The 19,981-nt window shown below is 45.9% G+C and overlaps 2 protein-coding genes across 2 annotated transcripts in view; both read left to right on the top strand.

The window, feature by feature from the left end:
* PKD2L1 (polycystin 2 like 1, transient receptor potential cation channel) overlaps positions 1 to 7,430 on the top strand; it is a 43,821-nt gene extending 36,391 nt beyond the window's left edge. The window contains exons 5-15 of the mRNA XM_052660994.1: positions 492 to 716; positions 881 to 1,109; positions 1,780 to 1,950; positions 2,133 to 2,314; positions 2,601 to 2,721; positions 3,597 to 3,695; positions 3,897 to 4,018; positions 5,321 to 5,447; positions 6,559 to 6,680; positions 6,930 to 7,053; positions 7,362 to 7,430. Of these exons, the coding sequence (XP_052516954.1) occupies positions 492 to 716; positions 881 to 1,109; positions 1,780 to 1,950; positions 2,133 to 2,314; positions 2,601 to 2,721; positions 3,597 to 3,695; positions 3,897 to 4,018; positions 5,321 to 5,447; positions 6,559 to 6,680; positions 6,930 to 7,053; positions 7,362 to 7,430 (1,591 nt within the window). The remainder of the gene's footprint in view (positions 1 to 491; positions 717 to 880; positions 1,110 to 1,779; positions 1,951 to 2,132; positions 2,315 to 2,600; positions 2,722 to 3,596; positions 3,696 to 3,896; positions 4,019 to 5,320; positions 5,448 to 6,558; positions 6,681 to 6,929; positions 7,054 to 7,361) is intronic.
* A 2,383-nt stretch (positions 7,431 to 9,813) lies between these two features.
* Positions 9,814 to 18,482, top strand: BLOC1S2 (biogenesis of lysosomal organelles complex 1 subunit 2). The gene is made up of 5 exons (XM_052660989.1): positions 9,814 to 9,905; positions 10,283 to 10,399; positions 15,521 to 15,640; positions 16,340 to 16,444; positions 18,024 to 18,482. The coding sequence occupies exons 1-5, from the start codon at positions 9,851 to 9,853 to the stop codon at positions 18,053 to 18,055; spliced, it is 429 nt and encodes a 142-aa protein (XP_052516949.1). The 5' UTR covers positions 9,814 to 9,850; the 3' UTR covers positions 18,056 to 18,482.
* Positions 18,483 to 19,981: the final 1,499 nt, after the last annotated feature.

The raw sequence follows: 19,981 nt of genomic DNA, 5'->3' as shown, positions 1-19,981 counted from the left end.
GAAGGGGAAAGAAATAAGGGTTCAGGGAGGAAAGTTTGTGGACCGAACAGAGAATCATGGGGCTAAGTAGCCAGGTGCACAACCACAAGAGAAGAAAGGGTCTTTTCTGGGCTACATGCTTTCCTCATGGGGACTACTCGGGCTGCAGTCAAAAGTGGACTTGGGTTTATTATCTGTAGACTTGGGTGACATTGTAAAATATCAGGAGATTTACATTTGAACTTCACTTCAGCCACTAACTAGCTGGATTATCTCAGACATCTGAGTATTAGTTTCATCCTCTGTAAAATGTGAATAATATTTTTCCTTCCTTCTCAAATAGTTACGTTAAACATGATAATATATGTAAAATGTAGATGTGATATGTATAGGCAATATATATGAAACTGTAAAGCCCAGACAGTTATAAAATGCTGCCATTCATTGCCTTGGGAGACCAGCTTCTGGGCCTGGCTCAGACTTCTGCACTCAGATGGCTTCTTCTGTGACAGATGGACCTACCACTCGCAGGATGAGCTGGGGGGCTCCTCTCACTGGGGCCAGCTTACAAGCTACAGTGGAGGTGGCTACTACCTGGACCTTCCAGGATCTCGACGGGCCTGTGCAGAGGCACTCAGGGGCCTTCAGGAGGGCCTGTGGCTGGACAGGGGCACTCGGGTGGTCTTCATCGACTTCTCAGTCTACAATGCCAACATCAATCTTTTCTGTGTTCTGAGGTGGGTCCCCTTTCCCTGCCTTCCCTCTGTCATCCATGGTTCCCGATTCACTTCTCCACTGCCGGAGACCCTTCCTTAAATGTGTTCCCTATGCTGGGGGAGGGGAGAGGATGGGAGGAACTGTCCCAGCACAGGCCCCACCAGACACCCCCCTCCTCCCACAGACTGGTGGTGGAGTTTCCAGCTACAGGAGGTGCCATCCCATCCTGGCAAATCCGCACAGTTAAGCTGATCCGCTATGTCAGCAACTGGGACTTCTTTATCTTTGGCTGTGAGATTGCCTTCTGCATCTTCATCTTCTACTACGTAGTAGAGGAGATCCTGGAGCTCCGCATCCACGGGCTTCGTTACCTCAGCAGCATCTGGAACATTCTGGACCTGGTGGTCATCTTGGTGAGGGACAGACGTCTTAGACTTGGGACACCTTGGATGATGCAGGGAGGTCTACCCTGAGAGGGGCTCCCAGTTCTTCCTTCTGGCATCCCAAGTCCTTGGGACTTCTGGTCAAATCACTGTGTAACAGCTCCCTAAGCCAGAGGCTGATGTGCCCCAGGCTCAGCCCTGGAAGAATCCTATCTCCATGTTTCCTCTCCCTCTGGCCTGTGATCCAGGCCCTGCTTCTTTTTTGTACCTGACATTATGTTCCTCTTCTCTTTCTCCCCCTCATGACATGTCCCCTTGAAACTCCTGACTTTTCTCTTCTATTAAAATTTTCTGCCTCTTCATCTTCGTCTCCTTCCTGTTAACAGGACACATGCATTTCTGACCAAGGCTGGAAAGAGGTGGGGGAAATAAAATTGCTTGGCTCCATCTCTCCATGGTCCTTTACAATCTACATATTTACCACTGGCCTCACAGCCTTCTCTTGGACTTTAAGCTGTTCCCCCAATCATCCTATCCAGTTCCATTTGAACCTAAGATAGTCAACCACTCAGCAGGGAAAGAGGTGTTTTTCCCCCCCCTACCTGTCTTACCCAGCCCAAGTCTCCCGTGGGACTTCATGGTTGAACTTCCCTTGAGATTCTCTTGACTCTCTGACACTCCCCAACCCCCGTTGTGACAGCTCTCCATTATGGCTGTGGGCTTCCACATATTCCGAACCCTCGAGGTGAATCGGCTGATGGGGAAGCTTCTACAGCAGCCAAACATGTATGCTGACTTTGAGTTCCTCGCCTTCTGGCAGACACAGTACAACAACATGAATGCCGTCAACCTCTTCTTTGCCTGGATCAAGGTACCCTGGGGCTCCGCACCCTCAGCAGCACCTCAGGGCATGCGTTCTCCCTTCCCTAGGACTAGTCTCATTTTCCTTGTCTGGTTTTGGCAACTCCTGTGGCCTCCCGAGGCCCCCGGAGTGGATTGTTTCAGGCTTTTCTCTTTCTTCCCTAATTACTTGGTTCAACATGGCCCTTTCAGATATTCAAGTACATCAGCTTCAACAAGACCATGACCCAGCTCTCCTCCACGCTGGCCCGCTGTGCCAAGGACATCCTGGGCTTTGCCATCATGTTCTTCATCGTGTTTTTCGCCTATGCCCAGCTGGGCTACCTGCTTTTCGGGACCCAAGTGGAAAACTTTAGCACTTTCGTCAAGTGCATGTGTGTGTCCTTCCTCCTCCACTCCCTGGCCCCTCACCCTCTGGCTCTAGGGGTGTGTGTATCCTTGGGGAATTTGGGTGGATGTGGATCTGGGTGTCTCTGAGCGTAAAGCATCTAGATGAGTCCCCAGAAGCCCTAGTGTGTGTACTCAGCATCTCTGACCCTGTTCTGTCTGCATCAGATTGGGTCAGGGGTCTGAGTTCACTGAAGAGCAGTAGGGAGGGAAGTGGGATGGCGTCAAGGTTATGGTGGAGCTCAGGGTGAAGCCCCCATCATGATGTCTCAGCTTCACTCAGTTCCGGATCATCCTTGGGGACTTTGACTACAATGCTATTGACAACGCCAACCGCATCCTGGGACCTGTTTACTTTGTCACCTACGTCTTCTTCGTCTTCTTTGTGCTCCTGGTGAGGGTCCCACTGAGGGATGGGGATTTGGGAACATGAGGAATGGAGATGTGAATGTCCTGCACAGTAGGGTTTTGCAACCCCCCCCCCCCCCCAGGTTCTACACTAATAATTAGGGTGGATTTCTCAAACCAAGGATGGAGAGATGGGGGGCAAGGAGAACCTCTGCATTTTCTGAAGGTTGGCCAGTGTGTGGTCAGCACGGTTAGGCAGTTTGCAGAGTATAAAGGAAGCTGCAGGCTCCCTCCCTAAAATCAAACCTCTGTCCTCCAAGGATGGAAAGAGAAGAAAGACTACCTCATGGGGAGAAGGGCCTGCCCTTGGAAGCTTTTCTGCCTATTTTCTAAGACCCCGTTTCCCCTGGGGCTCTCTGGCTCTTTCCACTACCATTGTTTTGTATTTGCTCTCTCTCCCTGCCAACCATGAAAGATCTGTGTTTGATTTTTGTTAGAAAAGCCAGCAGGTTTCTTTATTTGATTGGTGGACAGGGATACAGATATGGATTTGGGGATAGATGGTGAAGAGAGCACAATTTTACTCTCACCTTGGAAAGTTTCTGGCTTCAGTGACAAGCAGACCCTTCCATGAAGGGAGCCTGTGGCATATGTTGGGGCATCTTCGTGGCCAGATTACAGCAGTAAGGGAGGACATCAGGTTGATGAGGGGGCATGACTCCCACCCCCACCCCCATAACAGAATTGTGCTGAAAGGCTGGGCTCTGGGGACCCTGAGATGTGGGGATTAGTGGGCTGCAGAGATGGGGCTGGAGGTATCGGCCTTTTTGGAACGTATGTTGGGACCTTCATAGGGTCCATGGGCTTGACGCTGTCAGTGGATCTGGAAGTGCGGACTCTGGTCCCTGCTTTCTCCTTCAGAACATGTTCCTGGCCATCATCAATGACACATACTCAGAGGTCAAGGAGGAGCTGGCTGGACAAAAGGATGAGCTACAGCTTTCAGACCTCCTGAGACAGGTGACTACTCAGTCTCTTTGAGCCGCACATGTGCATCAGGGCCCAGGTCAAGGCTCTGTGTCCTGGTCTGCGCCTCGCGGGTTAGGGGCCTGTGCCTTCAGCTTATCCCTGGGATCCTGTCACCCTGTGAGTGCAGGTGGGGACAAGAGATGAGGAGGAGGTTGCAGGCGGGAACCAGGCCTGTTTCTTTTCCCTGTCCAGGGCTACAAGAAGACTCTACGGAGGCTGCGTCTGAGGAAGGAGCAGGTTTCAGATGTGCAGAAGGTCCTGCAGGCTGGGGAGCAGGAGATCCAGTTCAAGGACTTCACCAGCACCTTGAGGGAGTGAGCAAGCAGAGATCCAACCTTCTCTGACATTGATCTATAAGTCCTTGACCCTCAAGCATATGCCCTTTGCCTATAACCCTCCAATCTTGGCCCATGGGCCTCTGACCTTGTTTTATAGGCCTTTAACCTTGGCTTATAGGTCTCTTATCCTGACCTTCAGAACTGTGCCCCTGGTTTAAAGGACTCTGATCATGTTCTATTCTGGACCTTGTTGAACAACTCTTAGCCCTAGTGTAATACCATGATTCCCTAATCATTGTATACATCCCTCACTCCCACAAAACTCTGAGCTTAATTCTATGCTCCCTCACAAACACAGGATTATTTCCTTAGCCATCCTCTCCCTGCCTGTCAGTTAAACATATTAACAAACATTGATCAGATATATTGTGAGTACCAGCTGTGGGCCAGGCATATAATTAAATGAGATAATCTTTGTCTTTCAGGAATTCACAGACATGTAAGCAAATAAACAGAAATCACAGAACAGTGATTCTGTTCCACAACAGAAATAACTAAAAGCGAGGGAACATGGAGGTATAAAAGCACATACAAAGGCAAAGAGGTCTGAAACTGAGCCACATACACAGGAGTAATAAGTAACTGAGCATTGTAAGGCATTAAATGAAAGGTTGGGCAAAGGTGAGGCGGAGAAATGGGCTAAGGCCACATTGGGAAAAGCCCTGAATACCACTTCTCTATCCAAAGAATAGGGTGCCCAGGAGAGGTTTTAAGCAGGGAAGGAGTATAGTTAGTCTTGTACTCTTTTTTTTGGGGGGGTGGGGGTAGGGGAGACACATGCAATGCAGCTTTTGGGATTTTAGCTCCCTGACCAGGGATCAAAACTGGGCCCTTGGCAGTGAAAGTTCAGGGTCCTAACCACTGGACCGCCAGGGAATTCCATAGGCTTGTACTTTAGAAAGCTTTAATTACATAGTTGCATTATGAAGGATAGATTTCAGGGGTAGGGGATGAAGGCAAGGCCACAGGGCAGTGGGTAGGGAGCAGGTAGAGGGTGGGTTATTTGGAGACAAAGAGATTTTGCAATAATTCTTTTAGGAGATCCTGAGGACCTGAACTTAGTCAGCAGGAGTCAGGGAAGGAAGAAATAGATTCAAGGGATGCGGTGAAGGGTTTCAAAGCACTAGACCTTGACATCCTGGCTTTCTCATGTGGCCCCCTTTGTCCCTAGAGAGCAAGACTCTTGCCAGAGTCTAGCAAAAAAAAGTGAGGAGTCCATAATGGAGAGCTCACAGCCATGGCAGGTCAGAGGTCATTTCATCCCCCTGTTCTCTTCAGGCTGGAGCACACAGAGCATGAGATGACCAAGCTCACGGCTGCCTTCACCAGGTTTGACCAAGATGGGAATGGCGTCCTAGATGAGAAGGAGCAGAATGAGAAGCGGCAGAAGCTGGAGGGGGAGAGGGTGAGCCCAGACGGCTGGTGGAGAGGCTACAAGGAAACTGCTCATTCTCCTCTTCCTGCAGTACACCCAGAACACAAACCAACTTGGAAATCCTCCAATGGATGGGCGGGAAAGAGCTCTCTAGAATAGTGGTTCTCAAACTGCTGTGCGGTAGAACCCCCTGGTTCCATGCTCAGGCCACACACTCCAGACCAGAATCTCTGGGGGAGTCAGTGGGGGTCAGCCATCATTTGTTTCAATGTGGTTCTGCCAGAATTGGACACTGGCTGATTTTTTAAAATTAATGTATTTATTCATGGCTGTACTGGATCTCTGTTGCAGGCTTTCTCTAGTTGTGGTGTGCAGGCGTCTCACTGTGGTGGCTTCTCTTCTTGTAGAGCATGGGCTCTAGGACACGTGAGCTTAAGTAGCTGTCATACGTGGGCTCAGTAGTTGCAGCTCCCGGGCTCTAGAGCACAGGCTCAGCGGTTGTGGTGCGTGGGCTTAGCTGGTCCCTGGCATAGCGGGATCTTCCCCTATCAGGGACTGGATCCACGTCTCCTGCATTGCCAGGTGGATTCTTTACCACTGAACCACCAGGGAAGCCTCATCAGTCATTTTTAAAGCTCCCCAGGTGACTCCGGTGCATAGCCAAGGTTGGTCATCATTGCTCTAAAACACAGCCTCAGGGAGAAAAGGACCAATTGCCGAGGAATCTCTGACAATTCCTTCAGAGCACTTGTCTTCTCCTTGGAGTTCTCAAACTCTGACCCTTAGCTGCCCCTCCTATGCCTTTTCATCCCTAGCCTGCATAGACAAAAAAGCCAAGGGCTAAAGGAGCAGTGCCAGGACACTGTCCCTCCTCTCCCTCAACAGAGCTGGCTTCTAGTGAGTGCCTCATTCATCAGTGCTTCAAGGAGCTTGTGTTTTGTTTCCTGGGGAGGTGATTCTCTCCCAGAGGTTAGGCCAGCTTTGTGTCCAGCACCACCACTCTGATTCTGTTGTCTCTAGAGTTTATAGCAATAACTATAGCCAAAGGCCTGGTCCTGAGAGCCCATTAGAGCAAGTGATGGAGCAGGAGCTGATGACTTCCCAGAGTCAACTTCTCCCTGACCTCTGACTTCCTGATCAGGTGGCCATCCATGCTGAGATTGAGAACTTGGGCTGGTCCATTGTGAGGAGCCCACCAGGCGAGTCGAGTCCAAAGCAGGCTGCCAAAGCAGGTGGCTGGGTTTCGGGAGAAGAATTCTACACGTACGTGCAGCCAGGGGGCCCAGAGCCGACTCTGTTTATGTCGTTCTACCTTGAGCTTCTTTTCACAACCTTCCAACTCCCTATCCTACTCCAGGGAAAACCCCTGTCCCCCTTTAATTCTCCCAGCACCACTGGGCCTTATGTTCTTCCCATCCAGGCACCCCCTGTTCTGTACCCCCTTCCCCTGGAATCACCCAGCTCTCCAGACACACATTTCTGCTCCTTTGGTCTCTCTCAAATCCTGCACAGGCTCACAAGGAGAGTTTTGCAGCTGGAGACTGTCCTGGAAGGAGTCATGACCCAGGTTGATGCCATGGGCTCAAAGCTGACAATGGTGGAGAGAAAGGGGTGGCTGGCTCCTCTTCCGGGCACAGTGAGTGGTCCTTCACCTGGCTCTTCTTGGCTCCCCACAGCTGATCTCTACCATCTATTCCACTCAGTGGATGGAGGCAAAACATTTTTGAAAGACCAGCATTTCATTCTCCTGGGGCAACATGTTGCCAGCAGTCAGTCTGTCAGTGGAGGTCAGAGGGTGGAAAGAAGAACTGAAGTTGGTTTCTCTGGCCTGAGGGTGGCCTTAGCCTCCAGGAGAGGGTCTGGGGTTGGAGAAACAGATCCAGGTAAAAGGAAAGTGGGACACACTCCTCCTCCAAGTGACCTGTCCTTCTTTTCTTCCAACAGGGGGAACAAGACATTTGGGAGCACCTGCAGGCAGCCCCAGCTGTGACTCCAGCCCCCTGGGGACTCTAGGGCAGGCAGGAGAGTAGTGGGGAGGGGTCCTAAAGCTTCAGACGGCAGGTTCTTCTGGCACCGCCTCCCCGGAAGCTCCCCCAGCACACGCCCTCCACCTCTAGGGCATTGGGTGTTACCACTGCTGCTGCCAAGCCCCACCCTGTGCCTGGCCTTTGGAGCCAAGGTTTCTGTGTGTAGCTGTGTAGGTCTATGAAATATTTCCTGCCGGGCCTCTCACCCCCGTGTGCTCTGAATTCTGCTGTGATAATTTTTTTTTAAGTCAAAAACAATAAAGGAAAGAAGGGTAATAACTTTCCTGAGCATCTGGATAGCCGTGATTTGTGAAAAAAGTAGAAGCTGAGAGAAGAGCAATATTTAGATGTCTTCGTACTTGCCAGTGAACCTTTTCCTCTGTGTGTCTTGAGGACAACTGCTGGCAACCATGGGGTTCACTTCTTCCCCATTGGGATTCCCTGTAAAAGAGAAGGGGAAGCCAGAGAGGAGGGGACACTTTCTTGCGTGGGGAGAGTACACTGTTGTAGAGGAGCTGGATTGGTGACCTCCCTCAACCTTCCCCAGCAAAGTCCAGGAAGGCTCAGTGGCAAGCCTGCCTCCAGACATGCCACTATACAGGGATGGGGGTGTAAACCAGAACAGAGCTGAAGCCTGAGGAGAAGCTGGCCAAGAAACGACCTCAGGATTCTAGGATCTTTGGATAAAATGTGGGGGACTCTGACTCTCTCCTTCCACAGGACACTGTGGGTTTGCCTGGTGACTATCAATAAAAAAAAATCCTTAGGAAAACCAGGACTTTGCACTTGCTTTGGGGATGGCAGGAGAAAGAAGAGGGGCTGGAACTGTGACCCATCCTCGTATTAATACTAGGGCTGGAGAAAACTCACCCTCCTGCGAAGTGTAGAGCTGGGGCAGTGACAATGTGAAGAAGCTGGGCTTCCCCAGGAGTCCTGAAGGAAAAACTTCTGACTCATAGGAATGGTTTGAAATGGTGGACACTATGATTGTCCTATTGGAGGAAGTGGAGGTGGTAATCTAGGGTGTTCTGGTCCTTAGAGTGAAGAGAGTAAGGGGTTTGTGTCTGTTTGTGTGTGTTTCTGTGTGGGCAGTGAGAGTGCAGATGGAGAATAACCAGAGATAAGACAAAAAAGCTCCTACACCAAGATTTCGGGTGTATAGGCCTGCATCTTGACACCTGCTATATATCCCCTCTCTCTTCCCTTGTGATCTTTATTCCTCCCTCATTTTGCACATTCCCCTGCTCCCCACTTTCTTTTTTCATCCATTCCCTTCACCCATCCCTGTTCTTCCATCCCATCAAATACATTCTATTTGTATTTGAAACAGCTGAATGCAATTAAGAACACCAGACTGTATCCTCAGTTCTGAAAAATTATAACTGGACTTCCCTGGTGGTTAAGACTCTGTACTCCCAATGTGGACACACGTCTTCCATCCTCTACAGGGTTGGGGGAACTAAGATCCCACATGCCAGGTGGTGTGACCAGAAAAAAAATATTATGATCTAAGCTTTCTTCAAGAAAGGTTATAGCAACGGAAGAGAAACAGGTGCCAGTCTGCAGTCTGAAAAAAAAAGGCCCAGTGAGTTGACCTTAATCTAGGACATCAGAAGTGAAGGGAAGTGAAAGTCGCTCAGTCCTGTCCGACTCTCTGCGACCCCATGGACTATACAGTCCATGGAATTCTCCAGGCCTGAACACTGGAGTGGGTAGCCTTTCCCTTCTCCAGGGGATCTTCCCAACCCAGGGATCAAAATCAGGTCTCCCGCATTGAGGGTGGATTCTTAACCAGCTGAGCCACAAGGGAAGCCCAAGAATACTGGAGTGGGTAGCCTATCCCTTCTCCAGGGGAACTTCCCGATCCAGGAACCAGGGTCTCCTGCATTGCAGGCGGATTCTTTACCAACTGAGCTATCAGGGAAGCAGAAGAGAGAGTATTTTGGCTCAGGTATAACGGCCTGAAGGCTTCCCAGAGCCTGGATGAGACTATCTTCAAAAGCATGGATTTCCTGAACAGTCTTTCAGCGACTAATACCGGCCAGAGTGAGGATTCTCTGGGGAGGGGCTAACTTGTCTCTTTACCACTTATAGTCAGCAGGCTACACTGGGCCATCCCAGAGGTCGTGGGTCTTACTAGGCTAGCGATACTTCCAGGGAGTGGCCGCGGGATTGAGTGCATCCCTCGTTCCAGATGTAGGACCCTTTGTAGCGCATTGACTCACGAAGACTATTTTAGCTTTAAATTTGGCTTAGTGCTTACGCTTGGTTATTATTCATTACTTGAGACATAACTTAGCCCACAAGCGCAGAACCACAGGGCATTGAACCCAGGGCGGGGAGGGCGGGGCACGCCCAGCACGCATGCGCAGCACCTCACAACCGGAAGCAGTGCGGGGGCAGGGCATGGCGGCGGCGGCCGAGGGTGTCCCCGCGATCCACCGCGAGGAGCCAGTTCGAGGTATGCGGAGTGGACGGGGATGAAGTGTCCGGTGGGGAGGCCTGAGTCTCCGGGTACGGGCCCGAGATGCCGGGGCTCACCTGGCGGGAGCGGGCAGATCGGAGGGGCGCGCCTGTGTGTGCGCGTGTTTGTCCTGTCAGAGCAACTGAGAAAGAGTGGCCCCGAGGTCAAGTGTGGGCTGAGGCCGGTGCGAGGGAGCAGAGGCATGAGGCAGAGGCGGGTAAGGCAGGAACGAAGCGAGGGACTGGGAATTACGGGTATGAGAACGCAGCGGATTTGATGGAATGAGGTCAGGTGGAGGGGTGTGCGGAGAAGCTGCTGCGTCCGGATTAGGACCGGGGCAGGGCGGGGCACTTACTCATTCTCCTTTAATTCAGATGATGTCGCTGTGGAGACTGCTGAGGAAGCAAAGGAGCCTGCTGAGGCTGACATAAATGAGCTCTGCCGGGACATGTTCTCCAAAATGGCAACTTACCTGACTGGGGAGCTGACGGGTGAGGCGCGGTCCGGATGGATGCGGGTAGTGCCGGGCACCACCCGCTGGAGTGGTTTGGCGTTTGGCACCCGCAAACCCGTGAGGTGCTTTAGCAGCGTCAGCGTGCGGCTCCCTCCCTAACCCCATAAACCTAAAAACATGCCTGTTGAAAGTTTGGGGAGGTTAAGAAAGTGTAGGAAAGAAGTCCCTCCCTTCCCTGGAGAAATTCAGGAACTACTTTCAGAAACACAGGATAAACAGCAAGGTCCTACTATGTAGCACGGAGAACTATATTTAATGTCCTATGATAAACCATAATGGAAAAGAATGTAAGGAAAAAAGAATGTGTGTGTGTGTGTGTATATATATATATATATATATATATATATATATATATATATATATATATGGCTGAGTCACTTTGCTGTACAGCAGTAATTACAGCATTGTAAATCAACTGTACTTCAAAAAAAAAAAAAAGTTTGGTGCAGAAACACGTAAGAATACTTAATACAACCCTGCAGGTCTCCATAGGGTAGACTGAGCCTGAGAAAACGAAAAAGAATTCATCACGAAGTGCTTCCTTGGGGGAAGTGTAGTTTGAAAGGGGTTGTAAAGAATATAAGAATTCATCGGCGGATAAGTGGGAAGTGACTAGTGAGTGAGATGGTATAAGCAAGCTGTTTGTTTGGCCAAAGAGATGCACTTATTAGGTTAAAGGGAAATGGGGAGTGATCAGCAAAATTTGGGGTCTATTAGGTTGGTCTGAGGATTTGATGACCCACTCTTTGAGACATGATTAATTTTTTGGTCCAGTGTGTATTTCCCAGTGAAGCATGACCCATGTGTGGAGGAAGATCCAAAAAATGAAGTCCAGGTCAAGTGTAGTTTTTCATAAGGGTCTGTTATATTGTTTCACTTCCCCAGGAAGTTGCTGTGAGCTAAATTTGTGAACCAGAATGTATGAGAAAATGCTTGATGTAGAATAGGAGGGATTGTGAGTCTCCAACAGCCTATTTATTTGTTTGTTTATTTTTGAGCAAGAGAAACCAAGCAACAAAATCTAGATTTTATTTTATTTTATTTTTGGCTTTTCTTTAAAAATTCCAAAGACTTGGCAGTGCTCCCATTCTTGCAAGGCTCTAATTGACTAGAGTTGGGCATTGTCTCCTTTAAATGGACCAGCATGGTGCAGTTTGTCCCCACTATTCCCTGTTTTCTCCCTTTTACTGAGACCCGATGTCAGTTGCCATTTATTACTCTTCTTATATTGTTTTTTAGTAGTGGTACAGAAATGGTTTTCTGTACCAATGTCTATCAAAATTGATAAATGATAGACTACGACTAAGAAGATCATACTGTTCCAAGAAATGAGAGTGTATTTCTTTGTAGAAGTGAATAATCTTGTGTTTAATATGCAAACACCTGGCTTGCTTCACTCATTTACATAATATTGCTGGCTCCTGGGTGTTTGAGTGTGTCACCGTTATTTGAAAGAGACAAGTCTGATAGCAGTGAGAGTGTGGATATGGAGGAGAGAGGGAATAACAACATTTCAGATGAAAAGATATGGTCTGTGACAGAATGATGGTAAAAGGAGTGGAGAGAGGAGCTTGGACCCAAGATCATTACGGAAGTGGAATTTATAAGACTTGTTGAAGTGGATATCAAGGGATGGGAGCAGCTAAAGACATGTCTGAGGTTTTAAGCCAGTGGGCCATCAGCCAAAATAGGCAAGTTGGAAAGAGGAACCATGTTTAGTGTGAAAATAACATTTTCAGCTTGGGCTTTGCTGATTTTAGGTATTACTGGGATACTCAGGTGACTGTTACCAAGACATTCAGGTGACCTGAATATGTGAGTCCAGAGCTTAGAGTGATCAGAGCAGGAGAAACAGATTTGGGAGTCACCTGCCTAGTAGTGTGAGTTTAGGACGTGTAGGAAGAGGTTGCCAAGGAAGACCTTAGAGGCAGATAAGAAGACCTGGACTGAAATCTCAGGGAATGCCTGTATTGGGCAATTAGTTTTTATTAACAGGACTTAAAGTACCTAGATTTACAAATGATTATTATAAAATTAATTTAAAGTAGATTATAATTTCCCTATGATTGTCATTCTTATCTATACAAGATACTGTTTTGAGTTTGAAACTCAAAAACTCTGGGAGTGCCATAGGAATGTGCCACCTATGTAAACATCAGCCATGAGTCACAGCTGAGGAGGAGCTGAGACCTGACAGTTAAGGGGGTTGGATGAGAAGAGATCTGGCATAGACACTCAAAAAGAGCAGTTACATTAGAAAATGCTATAGCAGCCAAGGAAAGGAGCAGTTCATGGAGAGAGGGAGAGCAGTAATGCCAGATACTATGGAGAGGCCCAGGAGGATAATAACTTAGAAAAGACCAGGGATTTGCTAATTAGGAGAGCACTGACAACCTTGGAGCATGTGATTTCTCTGGGTATGATTTCTCTGTCTCTGGGGACAGAGACCAGACAGGAACGGTTTATACCAGAGAGTGGTGGTGAGGAGGAAGCAGTGAGTGTAAGTTACTCCTTCAAAAGGGTTAACAGTGAAGCTCCTTTGCTTTACTGAGCAAACGATGTAGGTGTAGAATAGAGGGAGTGCTTTGGGGCTGGAGGAAACTGGAATATAGATAGAGAGGAAGATGCCAGGATGGAGAGAGAGTTTGGAAAGGCAAGGGAAAGGAGATGGTTGAAGAGAAGCTCTGAAGAGGTAGAAGGATTGGGATCAGGCACACAGGAGGAGAAGGAGCTGTCTTGGCAAGAATAGGAACACTTCTGCCTCTTGAGAATATATTAAGGTACAGAGAAGTGTAGAAGTGAGGCAGAAAGATTGAGGCAGTTTATGTAAGTGGGCTTGACTTTTGGGAAAGTTGGAGTAAAGGCCATTTGCTTTGAGTAGGGATGGGGAAGGGAACCAACAATGTGAGAAGCAGGCAAATAGTTTGGAAAAGTCGGTGCCTAAAATGGAATACAGAATCACAAGTAGTAAATGAGTTACTAAGAAGCATTGAGGTCCTAGTTGACTTTATATATATTTTGATATATATATGTATCTTTTCCCCATCTCTTCTACATTTATTTGCAAAGCTGTTTTTTTTCCTTATTTTATTTTCAGTTGATGGTAATTGCTTTACTATGTTGTGTTAGCTTCTGCCATACAACAGTGTGAATCAGCTCTAAGTATTCATATGTTCCATCTCTCTTGAACCTTCCCCTCTCCCCTCACCCCCAGGTTGTCATAGAGCACTGGGTTGAAGTTCCCTGTGTTACAGCAACGTCCTACTAGCTATCTGTTTTACGTATGGTAATGTTTATATCTCAGTGCTGCTCTCTCAATTTGTCCCACCTCTCCTTCCCCCATGTGTCCACAAGTCTGTTTTCTCTGTCTCTATTCCTGGCCTACAAATAGGTTCATCAGTACGATTTTTCTAGATTCCGTATGTATGTGTCAATAAACACTATTTGTTCTTCTCTTTCTGACTTAACTTCACTCTGTATAACAGGCTCTAGGTTCATCTGTCTCAATAGGACTGACTCAAGCTCATTCCTTTTTATGGCTGAGTAATATTCCATTATATATATATGTACCACAACTTCTTTATCCCTTCATCTGTCGGTGGACATCTAAGTTGCTTCCATTTCTTGGCTATTGCAAATAGTGTTGTAATGTACATTAGGGTCAGTTTAGTTCAGTTCAGTCGCTCAGTCGTGTCTGACTCTTTGCAACCCCATGAATTGCAGCACGCCAGGCCTCCCTGTCCATCACCAACTCCCGGAGTTCACCCAAACTCATGTGCATCGAGTCGGTGATGCCATCCAGCCATCTCATCCTCTGTCATCCCCTTCTCCTGCCCCCAATCCCTCCCAGCATCAGGGTCTTTTCAAACAAGTCAGCTCTTCGCATCAGGTGGCCAAAGTGTCTTTTTTGAATTATGCTTTTCTCAGGGTATATCCCCAGTAGTGGGATTGCTGGGTCATATGGTAGTTTTATTCTTTGTTTTTTAAGGAATCTCCGTAGTGGCAGTATCAAGTTACATTCGCACCAACAGTGCAAGGGGGTTCCCTTTTCTCCACATCCTCTGCAGCATTTATTGTTTGTAGAGCTTTTAGAAATTATTGTCTTATTTAGCTTTGGCCGTGCTGTCTTCCCTGCTGCATGGGCTTTTCTCTAGCTGTGGCGAGTGGCGCTGCTCTCTTGTTGCGGGGCACGGGCTTCTCATTGTAGTGGCTTCTCTTTGTTGTGGAGCATGGGCTCTAGGGCAGTCGGGCTTCAGTAGTTGCAGCGTACAGGCTCAGAGTTGGGGCTCACGGGCTTAGTTGCTCTGCAGCATGTAGGATCTTCCTGGTTCAGGCGTTGAACCCCTTTCTCTTGTATTGACAGGTGGACTCTTTACCACTGAACCACCAAGGGAGCCCCATTTGTAGATTTTTTTTTTTTTTGATGATGGCCATTTTGACCAGTGTTGAGGTGATAACCTCACTGTAGTTTTGATTTGCAATTCTCTAGTAATGAGCGATGTTGAGCTTTTTTTCACATGTTTATTAGCCATCTATATGTATCTGTATTTATGGTGCAATCTGCCCAGTTATATGATGTCATATTAGGGAGACCAAGACTGCTTCACCTCCCTTTTTCTGGTACATGAGTTTATCTTTACTCTTTCTAACTACAATCCTAAAGCTTCTGGATTTTATTTGGTTTAAATAGTTTGCCAGTTGTTGCCTGAATTCCTACTTAGACATTTAGAATACATATGTGTGTGCCTAAGTTGCTTTACTCATATCCTACTCTTTGCGACGCTATGGACTGTAGCCCTCCAGGCTTCTCTGTCCATGAGATTCTCCAGGCAAGAATACTGGAGTTGGTGATCTTCCCAACCCAGGGATCAAACCCACGGCTCCTGCAGCTCCTGCACTGCAGGCAGATTCTTTACTGCTGAGCCACCAGGGAAGCCCTGGAGTACATAAGCAGAGTATAAATGTCATAGATCAGAAGTGGCCTGCTTCTTTCACATTCCCTAGATCCTGCCTTGAACTGCCATTTGGTCGTCAATTCCACATTCTAGTCATCTACACAAATCGTAAAGGTATCACATCTTCTGTGTTTGTTTTAAAGCCACCAGTGAAGACTATAAGCTCCTGGAAAATATGAATAAACTAACCAGCCTGAAGTATCTTGAAATGAAAGATATTGCTATAAACATTAGTAGAAACTTAAAGGATTTAAACCAGAAGTGTAAGTAATAATTTTACAATTAAACGTGTTTGTTTGTACTTAATGTTCTTTTGTGCTTGGGGCAGTGGAGAAGGGAAGGGAGCATGGTCTCTGTCCTCAGGTAGCTCATTTTCTAAAAGTGAATTACAAAGTTAAAGTGAATTTTTTCCACTCTGAGGATTAGTGTGCTTTGGTGGTATGGTTATTTCTGCTTCTGAATCTTGATTTGATCCATTTATTTCCGGAAAAATGGGGCAGAGGAAAAGTGGCCAGATTCTAGTGAATTAACAATGAAATCCGTAAAGGACTACTTTATAAACAGAAAACCATAACATATATAATCATAAAATGCTGCTTTAGTTGGCAGAATATATTTTCCTGTTGACTTATATTTGTGTTCCCTGTCTATAGGGCCCTCCTTCTTGGTCTGGGAGTACCTAAGAAACTGAGTCAGTAACAGAAAGATTGCTTGAGGAGCAAGGAATTTAAGAGAGGAAAACTAGTAGATGAGAGGGGCTTAACTTTGTTTAGGTCACCAGTCATACCTGATTAGCTAGCTACTGTCTTCTAAGGCATGTGACCTGCCAGTGATCAGAATCATGTCACTCCACCTACTCTGTCTTAGGCAAAGCTGAAGAGACACTAGCATGGTTACTTTCCACCTTTTTCTGCATTCCTTGCTGATGCTGTATAAACCCTGGTCTGTCTTTGTTTTTAAAGATGCTGGACTGCAGCCTTATCTGGATCAGATCAACGTAATTGAGGAGCAAGTAGCAGCTCTTGAGCAGGCAGCCTACAAGTTGGATGCATATTCAAAAAAACTGGGTAACCATTTTTTTTTGTTTTGATTTGATAAGAGCACCCTCCTGCCAGTATGACCTTATATGATAGTTAACATTTACGGTATGCCTACAGTGATCTATTTTAATCTCACAATACGTCTGGAGAGTAACTTTTTATGACTAGTAGTAATAAAATAACATTTCCTGAGTGCTTAATAATATATCAGGCACTGTTCTTAATATTTTGTGCCTATTATTTTTTTTATCCTTTAATCTCTGAGGTAAGTACATGATTTTTAGCCCCATTCTATTGAAGAGGAAGCTGTGGTTGAAGGAGTTATAACTGGCTTAAGGACAGCAGAGTTGCACAGTGAAAGTGCTTAAGGACACAAAGTTAGTAAATAGAAGAGCTGCATTCCAAAGTATGATTGATTTCAAAGCTCAAGCTTTTAATTGTGGTTCAGCAGGCTGAAGCATCTTTAATAATGTAGATACACATCTCAAAAACAGAGTAGACAGTCCAATCAAGGCTTTCTTAAGGGGTTACTTTTCCTTTAATGAAGAAACTGGTACTAGTGTTGATGCCTTGCTACCTGACTGGCTCTTATAGCCATGAGTAAAAATAACACAGTTGTTTAAAAAAAAAAACAAAAAACAGTTGTTTTTACCCTAGATATAATTTACATGTTATTTTTAATCATTGACAATTGTTGACTACTTCAAGCGATTGGTTTGTAGCAGACTGAGATTTGACATGGGTAGTAGTTAACGTCCACAATTAAATTTACTAAATGGTGACTGTGAACTTTAGAAAGCATTGTGCCAGATGCTTTCAGGGTTTTAAAGAAAGAGGGAATCTGTAACATTAAGGGGTTTACTTGATGGTCTTTTAAATTCCAGTATCTTTCAAAATTGTTTTCCTAGTGTGTATGAGGGATAGGAATAAGAAAATAAAAGGAGAAACATACTTGAGATTTTAGTCTGGCTCTCAGAGGGTGCCTGGGACAGAGCCTGGAGGGGCAAGTGCTTCCTATGCTTTTCTAAGGCTCCTGGTGGCTCAAGTGCTAATAGGTTTGCTTAACCCTGGTAGAGTGTCTGAGCAGGTGCTGTTGACAGGGCTAGAATGTAGGGAACTCATGTTAGATTCTTGGTTATGTGTGTGGACATTCTGTGGATATTTGACTCCTTAAGTTGTGCACACTGGTTATATTTGGACAGGTATCCAAATATCTGCCCGTAGCTAATATGATAGTTAGCATTTATGGTGTACCCGTAATTTGGATACAGTTTGGACAGCTACAAGGACTGAAGTTAATAGATATTTTTTTAATGTAATAGACAGTTTTTAATTTGCCTGGAAATGCTAACTAAAGAGAATCTTTGTAAGAGCTGATTTTGTTATTTTATGTTTTAATTTTTGGCCACATTGCACGGGCATGTGGGATCTTAGTTCCCCGACCAGGGATCAAACCTGCACCCTCTGCATTGGGAAGTGAAATCTTAATCACTGGACCCAGCGGGGAGTCTTTTTTATTTTTTTCTTTCTTTCTCCCTCTCTCTCTTTTTTTTATAAGAGCCAATTTTAAAGGATATAACTCTTCCTCTCCCTCTCCCCACTGCAGAAGCCAAGTACAAGAAGCTGGAGAAGCGATGAAAAACTACTGTGGGGACAAAGTCTTTTTTAATGTGGGAAGAATGTTTTATAAGACCTGAATCTTGAGGTTGATGAATTGTCAAAACTCCTCAAAAGGCACCTATGCTGGTCGTCCCAGAAACATCGCAACATTGGAGTAAACTGGAGAACTGTGGCTATCCCTGGAGGAACTTCTTTTGAGGCAGAATCCTCAGAAACTCAACACTTATAACTCCTTACCTTTTACTTGAATGCTTCATCATCCATTCAGGACAAAGAGTTTCTCAAAGTTCAGATAAACCTGGGCCTGCCAGTAGAATCAAATGAGAGGACCTCTTTTCCCTGGTAGCAGTTGATTACTATATTATTTTCTTAAATGGTTGGTTTTTGAGTCACTGTGTAAAAGGTGGTTTTTTTCTATCAAGGATGTAATGTATTGCTAACAAGATTCTAAATTAAAAAAGGAAAACAAAACGGTCTTGTTCTTGTCAGTTTATTGCCTTGTGAATGTCACTAATTTACTTTTCCATACATTGCAAATAACAGAAAATCTTAAAACCATCTCAGGCCAGGTCTTCTAGACTGAACAGAAACAGTGAAAGGAGTGTCGTTGCGATAGCTTGGTGTATGTGATGGGCCCCTCTGTCTCCTCTTTATGAGTCAGATGGCTAGAGATGGATGACATCTTGGCATGTGTGCTCTCTTTTGGAAATATAACAGGATGTGTATGTGTGTGTATGTTAGGTGGGCAGGTGGGGCTGCCACCCAGGTCACTACTCAATAAGTAAAGCATTTTATAAAATATCTTCCTACTTGTGTCTGCAGTGTCAGGGGAGCTTCCAGGAACCTGACTGTATTCCTTTCAGACTAAAGACATCAGAGGATACTAACTAACCAGTCTAGTTTGGAAGATAGTCAGTTATATCCAGAGTTGGGTATCAGCTGTTATGAAGGTGTCTGAGGTCCCCAATTCCATTTCCAAAAGAGTTCTTAACTCTGTAATTTCCCACCATATAAGTTCTAGAAGTCCACCATGATCCTCTGCTTCTCTGAACTATTGTTGTGGTCTCTTCTCATCTTAACTCTGCCCCTAACCTGTAGTCTATGCTGCTGGCAGATCAGTCTTTCTAAAATGTAAATTGGCCACATTACTCCTGCTTGGAATTGTTTCATGGCTTCTCATGCTGTCTTTGAAAAAGCCAGATTTTTTTTTTTTTTAACTTAGAAACCAACATCTTAATAAGTATTTCATATTACTTTTGTGTTTCTGAGGAAGTAGTCAAATGTAATTCCCTTTGGTTCTTAATTAAACTTTCTGTAACTGTTTTTCATATAAGATTTGAAGCATTTGGCCAGATACACACCCTGACACAAACTAGCATTTTGAAATTGATAACAATATATAGAGGCAACAATATCCCCAATTCTATTCAGGGTTCTAAGGTAATGTTGAAAATACCATAATTTTAATCTTTCATTCTATTAATGTATTACATTTATTGATTTGTGTGTGTTGAACCATCTTTGTGGGCTTCCCTTGTGGCTCAGCTGGTAAAGAATCTGTGTGCAATGCAGGAGACCTGGGTTTGATCCCTAGGTTGGGAAGATCCCCTGGAGAAGGGAAAGGCTACCCACTCCAGTATTCTGGCCTGGAGAATTCCATGGACTGGGTTGCAAAGAGTCAGACAACTGAGCGACTTTCACAACAACACAACAACCATCTTTGTATCCCAGGGATAAATCCCACTTGATCATGTGTATGAGTCTTAATGTGCTATTGAATTTGGTTTGCAAGTATTTTGTTAAGAAGCTTTACATCTATATTCATCAAGGATATTGGCCTGCAGTTTTTTTTGTAGTATCCTAATCTGGCTTTGGTATCAGGGTAATACTCACCTCATGAGTTTAGGAGTGTTCCCTCTTCAGATTTTTGGGAAGAGTTTGAGA

Source organism: Budorcas taxicolor, chromosome 23 (genome assembly GCF_023091745.1).
Source record: "Budorcas taxicolor isolate Tak-1 chromosome 23, Takin1.1, whole genome shotgun sequence".
In the NCBI taxonomy this organism is placed as follows: domain Eukaryota; kingdom Metazoa; phylum Chordata; class Mammalia; order Artiodactyla; family Bovidae; genus Budorcas; species Budorcas taxicolor.
This window is presented reverse-complemented; position numbering and strand designations above follow the sequence as displayed.

Excerpts from the sequence above, each read along its gene's own strand:
- BLOC1S2 (XM_052660989.1), top strand. The coding sequence starts at position 9,851 with ATGGCGGCGGCGGCCGAGGGTGTCCCCGCGATCCACCGCGAGGAGCCA. Across the intron at positions 9,906-10,282 it reads CCGCGAGGAGCCAGTTCGAG|ATGATGTCGCTGTGGAGACT; the intron begins GTATGCGGAGTG and ends CCTTTAATTCAG. Across the intron at positions 15,641-16,339 it reads AAAGGATTTAAACCAGAAGT|ATGCTGGACTGCAGCCTTAT; the intron begins GTAAGTAATAAT and ends TTGTTTTTAAAG.